At 40.1% G+C, this 10,473-nt stretch overlaps 1 protein-coding gene across 1 annotated transcript; it reads left to right on the top strand.

The window, feature by feature from the left end:
- The first annotated feature begins 2,667 nt into the window (after positions 1–2,667).
- On the top strand, positions 2,668–3,332 carry LOC147439779 (uncharacterized). Its single transcript, XM_086485548.1, has one exon. The coding sequence runs from the start codon at positions 2,756–2,758 to the stop codon at positions 3,107–3,109; it is 354 nt and encodes a 117-aa protein (XP_086341674.1). The 5' UTR covers positions 2,668–2,755; the 3' UTR covers positions 3,110–3,332.
- The last annotated feature ends 7,141 nt before the right edge of the window (positions 3,333–10,473 follow it).

Here is a 10,473-nt window from a genome sequence, read left to right as displayed (position 1 = left end):
TTCAATTAGCAGAAAAATCAAAAACAAAAAGCGGAAGTTGCTTTTCAGGTATGTACGCAGTCCGCGAACGATAACTCAAAATCGGTGCAGAATTTGAAAAAACTTCTTTCTGCAAAGTTGTAGACCACATCGATTCCGGTCTCTCCCGTTATTAGTTTCTGCAAAATCGTTTCCAATTAGCAAAAAAATCAAAAACAAAAAGCGGAAGTTGCTTTTTAGGTATGTACGCAGTCCGCGAACGATAACTCAAAATCGGTGCACAATTTTAAAAAACTTCCCTCTGCAAAGTTGTAGACCACATCGATTCCGGTCTCTCGCGAGTAGTTTCTGCAAAATCGTTTCCAATTAGCAGAAAAATCAAAAACAAAACGCGGAAGCTGTTTTTCAGGTATGTACGCAGTCCACGAACGATAATTCAAAATCGGTGCAGAATTTGAAGAAACTTCCTTCTGCAAAGTTGTAGACCACATCGATTCCGATCCCTCTCATGGGTAGTTTCTGCAAAATCGATTTTGATCAGGAGAAAAATCGAAAACAAAAACGTACTGCTCTGATACCATGTTGAGAGAGAAGGAGAGAACACAGAAGTAGAACCCCAAAGTGTGTAGAATACACACATGAGATGATGTATATATAGAGGGTGGGTGCCATATATAGAGAAGCCATATATTGAGTAGCTTCACATATAAGCTCAACAGATTGTAGATGGGCATGTACATGTACACTTGAGGAATGGTATGTAGGTATTCCAAAAGTTTTTTTTAAGAACTTCCTAATATCATTCTTATGATCATTGGGTAACAGCTCTTTTGTTCTTGCTACAAGTGACGTGTTTGAGCACTTTTTGATTTCAACTTTGGAAAGATTGATTTTCTCTAGAGTAAATGGTACATCTTGTGCTACCAAATGCTTGGATTGAAGGGCTGAGGTTTTGCATCGCTTATGGCATCACTATTATGCAATGCAATAAACAACCCCTTTCTAGCATCGCATATGCCCCACAAATATTTTATAAGATTTTAAGTCCTCTTGACATCCCATATGCAAAGTCTTTATTTTTAATAGCATATCACTCACTTTTCTAGCATCTTATAGTATATTACATGGATGCCACTAGTACGAGTGTCAAGACTCACCCTTGCATATAGAGAGAGACATAGCACATATGCAAAAATAAAGGTGCTAAGAAGAAATGATTGCTTCAAAAAGTATCATACTTTTTTCTTAGTTGCCTCATTTCTTTAGAAATTCATAGCAATTTTATTGAAAATTACAAGCAAATATAGCAATGATATTACAAATACAATATTGGCATGGGGCCATTGTTAAAGTTCTCATTCTAAGCCATGTTTACGAGAAATATATGGTCCAAGAAACTTCCTCACAAATCTAATGTTGGCATATAAAGGAAGAGAACAAGAAACACATGCAAATTGTATTTCAATTTTCTCTTTTAGGTGAGATTTTGTATGAACTCATGCATCGAGATCTATACAACGCTTATTGCTTTAGGAGGCCCATGCGAGTTTGGACTTACTTTGGTGATCCTTACCTCGTTCGTGTCATTACGGTTTACACATCCATTTCAGTATTGCTTTATGAATGAGACAGAAACTCTCATTTGATTGCCGAACTTTTTAGTTATTCAGCACTGGAGTCTTGGGCATCATTTGTGGTATCAAATATAGGTATTTGTAAGTTCAAGAGTGTAAATATATTATATATAATGTGGGTGAATCACACTCATCCTATCTTTTTATAGGATAAAGGAGCCAATTATGTGACATACAGTGATAAGCAATAGTATCCACCCCCCAATTTAGAGAAAGAATTGCCGCAACCTATGAGGCCAAGCACCTGGAGCCTCCCTGCTGTGCTCCTCTCACTCCACAGTTCACAAGTAGTATAGCTTGCACTTCTTCCCACTAACCACTGATTTTTATCTTCTACAAAAGCCCTAAGAAAACTGCGAAAACAATTTAAAATCAACTTATAATAAGACATCTTGCAAGGCACACAACAAAATGGTCGATTGAATAGTAAATCATGTTTCTACAGGCAAGGCAAGCACTCTCTTAACGATTACCTTTTTGAAAAGAGCTGAAGAAGAAAGGCATGCAAACTATGTTTCTATGTTTTGTTTTAGTAGAGGAGATTGTTGATGGACTCGTGCATACAAAGCATACAAGGGTCACTCAAGTCTGAAGGTGGATCACTCCTTGAAAGGCTCATTTGCAAGGACAACAAAAAGGGTTGTGATCAGCTTATTGCATTGCATGGACAACAATACAAGACAAAAGCATTCTCCAGTACGTGCCTAGATGGGTCCATATAATTGTTGTCATGGGGTCTCTTGATCAAATATTTGAGAGCTCGACATTAGCGGTGGTGTTTCACTATATCAGAAACTCTGCATAATAATGTAATTGGGTACTTGATTGGTTGGTTGAGGGAAAGCTTAGTTTTATAAAAGGAGGCCATTTATGGACCCTAGCTGCAGGACGTGCTAACTGCTTTTGTGGGAGGGATGCATACTTTACATGGAGAGTGTGGAGCCGCTCCATAATTAGCTGCAACGTTCACATCAATTTCTTTAGCAATTGGATAGCAGCATGATCATGAGTAGCAGGGTACATAAAGGGTGCTCAATCGGCTAGTTATAGAATCAGAAAGCGTGATCCAATTAATACCAGCGAGCCCTAGCGATCTGCAGCAGATACTTACTTAGGGTTTAACTCTTAATTAGCGAGCCAGTATGGCCCGTTATAATGTGCCCGCAGCTGTTGCGCTGCTCCTTGTGGCTTCGACCACGGTGATGATGATGACGCAGCTGGATATGGTGGACTGTCAAGCCTGCTCGAAGCCCTGCTGCGGAAATTTGCCACAGGGCGGCAGCGGCTTCTGCAACTCCGACCAGTGCTGCAGCCAGTTTGGTTATTGCGGCTCTGGTACTGCATACTGCGGCTCTGGCTGCCAAAGCAATTACGGGCGTTGCAATAGGGCCTCCTCAAAAGCCGCCACCTTTGCCACCACTGCAGAGTCCTCCACCAACGCTACCGCCGCGACCAACGTAACCTCCTCCACCACCTCCACTGGCGGCGGCGCCTAGCTGCTTTCTTTCAGTTACTCGCCTCCATTTGCAAGTCTCTCGCTTGCTTCCCCGCTGTCTGCTATACGTTTATAGTTTCACTATGCTAATTACGCGGGAATGCCTTAATGTACCACTGCAAATATTGCTTCTCCTTCTAAGTTATCAGGATGGCTTGTAAGTTGTATCCACATTACCTTGTACAATATTGCCAGCATGTATTCATGGACCTACTGTTATACTTGTTCTGGGAATTTCGTTAAGTTTCGGGGTGCCAGCCAAGACGTTTTGGACCTACGCTTGGTTCAATCTAGTTGGTAGGCCTATCAGTTGGTCTGTCCCACTCCGCCACCTTGGATAGTGGTTTCCAAATTGAAAAAAATATGAAGGAACAAATACATCATGACACACACACATGTATGGAGCTCAAAACAACCACAGGCAAGGATGCTCAACATGCAAACATAAGTGATGGTATGAAAACCGCCATAACGTATTTGTCGAAAGAAACCCAACAATACTTAGTTGCCCTACCTTGTTGTGCACATCACTTGCACTCCAAGAGATCACATGTTAAATAGGAAGCTCGTGCTTTAAAGGTACACCAAATATAACATACATGTTGACTAAAGCATTTCCAACCACATTGTTTTCCTCCAAGACCCTCTAGCTAAAAATCTCATCATAACTTTGTTTACTGATGTAGCATCTTGTATATCCGATTTTTTGACACAAGTCTTCCTTTGCATGTTGTATGGATAAATGCTTAGAGGTAAAAGCCCCCAAGACAAAAACCTACACTACACATTTGAAGAAAATAATTATTAGGAAAAATCTGGACTCTCAAAGGGGCCCTGTAAGGACTTTGACTTTCTCTCTCTTGTCCAAAACGGGTGCACGGTAAAAAATGTAGAAATGAAATCAAATTTTTTTGGAGCTTTTGGATTTAGAATGTAATCATCGGGATCTATCCATTGATATATAGCATGTTTTCTAAAAGATTTCATTTTTTGACGTGACAATTCTATCTTATAAATGGAATCTCTCCCCACATTTCAAATTTAGCGGGGAGGCCATAACTTCTACAAATCAACTCCAAATTTGTCGAAGTTTGGGGATTTAGCACTTACTTTCTAAGATCTTTCCAATTATATGTTGGTTGATAGGGTTTTTATAAAGTGTTTATGTACTTCACCGGGTTGCTCACTTTGGACAAGAGAGGCAAAGTCAAACCTCCTTTTGTTGAACCAAAGATGCGACAAGAGACGATGGAGAGAGAGAGCGAGACAACTCCAAATATGCAAAACCCCAAAGTGTGTGTATTGATCACACAAGATGTGTTTATATAGAGGGGACCAGGGCGCTATATATAAAGATACTATATATAGCTCAACATCCCCACTCAAATGAAGGTCCCTAACTGTGGATGAAAAGACCCTTGGGGGCTCAAGGGAAAAACCCACAACTCTATCTATACCCACCGTTTTATTGAAATATTTTAAAAATATATTTACAATGTTCAAAGGAGCTACATCACTCCTATTTTACAATGTGCCCTTTCAAGAGTCTTCAACAACCCTATTCATACAATTGAATTGATGGAAATTCTTCAATATCTTTGAACATCTTCAATACGTTCGAGCCGCTTCAATACCTTTGAGCCCATGTACACATTGCTTGATGTGTCTTTCATCCTGTAAACAACATTAACTCAAGAAACATATCGAGACGTGAAGGTTAGAAATAAATACATCACATTATCCTTAGAGACGGTTCGCGACGCCGCTCTAGAGACGACATAGAAACAAACATAATGCTGATGCAATCACATGTGCTGATGACATAGAAAAGAATGACACATGTAGTATCAATGTAGTCACATGTGCAAACATATATACAAAGTCGAGATGTAATGAACACATTGGGGTCCCCAAGATCTCAACAGCTTGGAGTTGTCATCATCATGTCTTTACGTACAATGGAATCATGGTATTTGCCATGGCATAAGAGACGCTCAAAAAAGCTTTGAAATAGAACCATCATGGTTTTACGTACCATGGCATCAAAGACGTTTTCTTCAAATCAAGTAAAAACTATGCAACATTAATCATCATCATGGATTTACGTACCATGGCATTAGAGACACAAAAAAAAATAATCTTTGAAATAGCAATCATCATGGGTTTACGGACCATGGCATTAGAGACGTTAGTTTTGTGCAAAATCTGCAAAACCTCAAGACCATGACTAGTAAGTAGATAGTAATGGCTTGGTAAATCTTTCATCTCTACATCGATGATTCACATGAAAACCATTAGATACGTTAGTATACCATCATAAAATGATTGTCAAATTACGCGAAGTATTTTATGATGAAAGCCATGCAGGATGGAGAAAATAAAGACATAACACGTAATATCACCTTGAATATGGATGAAGACGCATCATGTAATTTTACCCATGATATCATGGAGCTTGACATGTCATTCCAGACCTTGGTGAACCTTGTCATTTAATCTAAATATGACGAGGTGGTTGCAAAGAAATCCGGAGTGACGAACGAAGGCCCTCACATGTCCAACCTATTGCTCAAAGCTTGGGAAGATTTTCAGCCGAACAAAACAACAGTCCAGTATGATAAAATAACAGAGAAACAGAGCAAACTAAATCAATAGCCCACACGAGAACTCATTCTAAATGAAGCAGCTTGTGTGTACATGAGCGCCATGGTGAAAAGACGCCAAAAGCAGCCGCTTGCCTGTACCGGCCATTGGACCAGCTCTCAATGCTGCTGCCTATAGCGCATGCAAGTGTTGAAGACAACAAGCCCAACAACACTTCCATGAATTCATGAAATAATTGTGTAGGCACGGTGCTCTACCAACACATGTACACAGAACGCTAACCTTGGGTATTGTTCCATAAGTGGACTATACAGTAGACGCTTGATGCAATACGTCTCAACTTAAAACAGCCATCGTTAACGTGCAGTGTAATTCTCTGATCAAATCTTACTGCTAGCTTAAGCATAAAAAGATCACAAAACAAAAATTTAGCAGGCGAAACCATAGAAAGGTAACACAAATTTAGCAGGCAAAACCATGAAAAGACCAATATACTTAGCTGGGATCGTTTGATTGTCAGTAAATATTTTCTGTCAATCTTGCCATGGAAAGCTTTTGCAGCATCTTAAGGATCACCTATCTCTAGCTCTTCAGTTGCCTTTTACGCACCCTAGGGAGGGCATCTTTGCTCCATCTTTTCTTATTCGGACCAGTAGGATGAGTTTGGCCAATCAGCTTTAGCTCTCTAAATGGTAATGGCTCAATTCTGCTAATATCCCTTTGCGCAATCTAATCTTTCATGGTTACGACGTGATTGAACCATGCTCCTCAAGCTGTGTCACACTGTAGGCAGACTGGTTATGCCATGATAGTATTATAAACATCTTTGTAATCTTTCGTGATGTTGATACCATGTTGATCAATGAAACTGCCTCATGATGATTAATGCGCACAGTAGCCCCTTGCTACACAATCTCACCGGCAAGTTATGTGGATTTGGTCTTGCTACACAATCTCACCGGCAAGTTATGCGGATGTAGTGTGTATGTGTTGCTGCAGGTTGGGGCATGCGATTGGGGCCGGCCTGTGAGAGATATCGTTGCAGTTGCTGCCATCGCTTAAGCATATCGCTGCTACGCGTCAAATAAAGCATTAAAAAATTCCAACGTGAATTTTAAATAAAGCAATCCAAAGAGAATAATTAGATGGCGAGGGCCTTCTTGCTTAGCGAGTCCGCAACGTCCCTCTGTATTAAACTGATGATGAACTGCTTTGGCCGTTATGGGCACACTAGCAAAATTGGCCAGTATTCCTCAGTATAAAAGTCTGCATCTGTTCATCACTGTTGACTGCAGGTTTCTCCATAGCTCTGTTTTTTGGCTCCGCGAAGATGATCTCAGGAGAGATGTACTTCTCCGTGCCGAAGCTATTGACACTTTTATTAGAGAAGGCCTTTCTCTTGGCGCAGGCCTATGGCCTTACGTAGGATAGCTGAGAGAATTCTTGAGGAGGTCAATTGTCATGATTTCTTGAGACCAAACATCTCCTCTTCATGGTCTTTGTGGTCATGCGCTCCGTAGCTCTGATACCATGTTGAACCGAAGACGCGACAAGAGACGATGGAGAGAGAGAGCGAGACAACTTCAAATATGCAAAACCCCAAAGTGTGTGTATTGATCATACGAGATGTGTTTATATAGAGGGGACCAGGGCGCTATATATAGAGATACTATATATATCTCAACACCTTTGAGAGTCCAAATTTTCTCTAATTCTTGTATTTCATATACCAACCTTGTAGCGCATATCACTTGCATTCCAATGGGCCACCATGAATAGAAAAATCATGAGAACATTCTCTTGAAAGTACATCACACCTCTTGTAAGTGTCAACAAAAGCAATGTTATATGTGTTTGTAACCAAGGTATCTTTCTTCTGTATGTGTGACTAACAATCTGATCATAATTGTGTTTGTAATGCAAGGGTAACTTCTAGTATAACATCACATGCGCGCCTTCAAGTTGCAAGTATAGATTATTGCAGAAATTGTTAGGCCTGGGACTTAGGGGGGTGCAATATGTAATCATGTTAATGTATAAAGTGAGTTCGAAAGGAGGGGTTTTAAAATACAAAATTTTTAGACAATTTAACAGAGATACATTAGAATAAGGGACTTATATATTCAAGTTTGGAAAAAAATCCTAAAATAAGGGGTCATTTTATTCATTCAGACATATTAAAAGAGGGCTCTTCTTAATACCCCAAAAACGCATATATAGGGGTATTGAACGGTGAACCCCCCGAGGCCTGGGGTAAGACGGGAAAGGGCCAAGGTCCGGGACACACTTGCGGTATAGGGTACATATTTTGTAGGCAAGGGCCTATATTAGACATGGTTGGGTGAAGAGTTTCATGTCCTAGTCCCCAAGTCCTCATATTGGTATTAGAGCTCAGAGCAGCATGGCAGCCATGGAGGAGGAGGAGAATTGGTGGTGTGGAGGTTCTCTCTCTCTCTCTCTCTCTCTCTCTCTCTCTCTCTCTCTCTCTCTCTCTCTCTCTTTGTTGAAATGTGTATTTATATTACGTTACACGAGATCCTATCTGAGGTCATAAGACCCTCATAAACTGGATACACTTATCTCGCATCATGTCGTTTGAGATACTAACACAATCTTCCCACAATTTGTTAAAAATAATTTCCCAAGGTATAGTGACCTTACATAGGGAGACTTTTCAAAGCAAGCATAATTCCTGGCATTTCGAATAAAGAACACGAACCAACCTCTGAGTGACTACATATAGAAATTCAAGGCTGCATCAGGGAGTTTGCACAATCCAAAAGTTAAAGAAAAGGCAGATAACTTGACAGGAGTCCAAGGCTGTACATGCTAAATTATCCAAAACCACCAATCTCTTAAATTTTTGAAGTTCCAAAAAATATGTTTGATAGTCTCCCTGGCTTTACAAGCTGGGCATCTACCATCGAAGATGCCCTTTTTCAACAGCAGCTCTCCACAAGAAAGAGGCAGTAAGCAGTCTCCGTTGGAACACCTTATGTTTGTGTGAGCAAGGCAAACTCCAAATTGCTGCAACTCTCTGAATCCACAAGTGTTGAGTCCTTGTAATTTTCCATTATCAATTGCATCTGGTAGGGACATCAATATCTAGTGTGAGTAGACTATAAAACTATGTTGTAGTTGAAGTCCACCAACACTTCGAGGAATTTTCCAATCTCTAAATCTATCCCATAGGTTTTCTATAAGAGGATCTTGCATTTTGAAAATCTGAGTATGCAAATCAGCCTAGGTTCTTCTGAAAGCGGTGGACAATCTGTATTGTCTCCTAGCTGTAAAAAAGGGGATAGACGATCCCTGAGAGTCCAATATCTATTCAATACAAGTGATATCTTTCATGAACATCCTAATGGCAGGCTTCTTGATAATCAAAGCAGGTGGATGTTTGAACAGAAAGCTCAAAAAAAACATTCTCTTTCTCGAGAGAGTTGCCAGTATATCTGAGCCTGCCATGCCAAATCACATGACAGCATGTAAATTTCCAAGAGATAATGAGCATCTGAGTCGTGTGAAAGACAATTTTAATATGAGCATGAAAAAATAGTTTGTACGAGTCATACAAGCTCGATACTCCATGAAAGTACACAACAAACATAGAGATAATATCCCACATGCATCTGGACCGAATAGTGTCTCTCTTAAACATATGTTTTACCATAGAAGCTCTTTTGTCATGGGCATGTGCCTATAGATCTATGACTCCTAAGTCTACTTTATGTTTAGGATAGGTGACAAAATCCCAGCTCATGAAAGCACTAGTCTTTCCTTGGTTACCCCACAAGAACCTATTAAATAAAGAGATAACTCCCCCAAGATGTGATTTCCTCCAGTCAAGCAAGGGTAAGTAATACAACAAGTATGGAACAAGAATTTCCTGGACTATTCTAAGCAGGACATGCAAAGGCCACTCATCACAATACCAAGTAGCAAATTTTGCTTTCAAGCTAGTCAGCACTCATTGTACTAACTGCTTATTAGTTGTTTGCACACCAATAGGATATCCTACATATCTTACAACTTGACCTTTAAGAGCTCTTTTCCCAGCCCACACCAGCTGATCGAATTCTTTAGCATTAACATCAATGAGCAGTGTTCTGTAGGTTCAAGTTCATACCAGCTGCCAGGAAAATAGTGCAAGATATGACATGCATCTAGTGAGATTAAGGTTAGTTACCTACAAAAATATCAGAGTATCATCTACAAACCCAAGAGCCACTAGTTGCTCCTTGGGCAATTGAAGACCTTTGATTCTCCCTAATGCAACTTGTTTTTCTAGAAAAGAAAACAAGGGATGTGTGCTGACTGCAAAGAAAAGAGGACTTAAGGGGCACCCTTGACTGACTCATCTTGGTATAGAAACAAGGGCTGTTAGTCCGCCATTAACAATAATCCTAGAAGCAGCATGCTCTCCTAATAGGAGAATAATGAGCTTATTTTTGCTCCAAAACCCATTTTGGCCATAATAGCATGTATAAAGTCCCAAGAAACAATGTCAAAGGCTTTACCATAGTCCAATTGCATCATAACCATATTCTGATAAGTTTTGATAGCATACTCAATGCCCGACTGCACAACAAGAATATTGTCCAGAATGGAGTTTCCTTGGATGAACCCTGTCTGATTAATATGGATATGTTTTTGAAGTAGAGGGGAGACTATGATGGCTACTACCTGTGATGGGCCTACACACTTTGTAGAGCAAGCCCATCACAGTGATGGGCCTCCATTGAGACAGGTGAGTACAAA

The sequence above is a fragment of the Adiantum capillus-veneris genome, chromosome 16 (genome assembly GCF_014529385.1).
Source record: "Adiantum capillus-veneris isolate H3 chromosome 16, ASM1452938v2, whole genome shotgun sequence".
NCBI classification, from domain to species: domain Eukaryota; kingdom Viridiplantae; phylum Streptophyta; class Polypodiopsida; order Polypodiales; family Pteridaceae; genus Adiantum; species Adiantum capillus-veneris.
This window is presented reverse-complemented; position numbering and strand designations above follow the sequence as displayed.

Bases quoted from the DNA above. Each gene is read 5' to 3' on its own strand.
- LOC147439779 (XM_086485548.1), top strand. From the start codon at position 2,756: ATGGCCCGTTATAATGTGCCCGCAGCTGTTGCGCTGCTCCTTGTGGCT.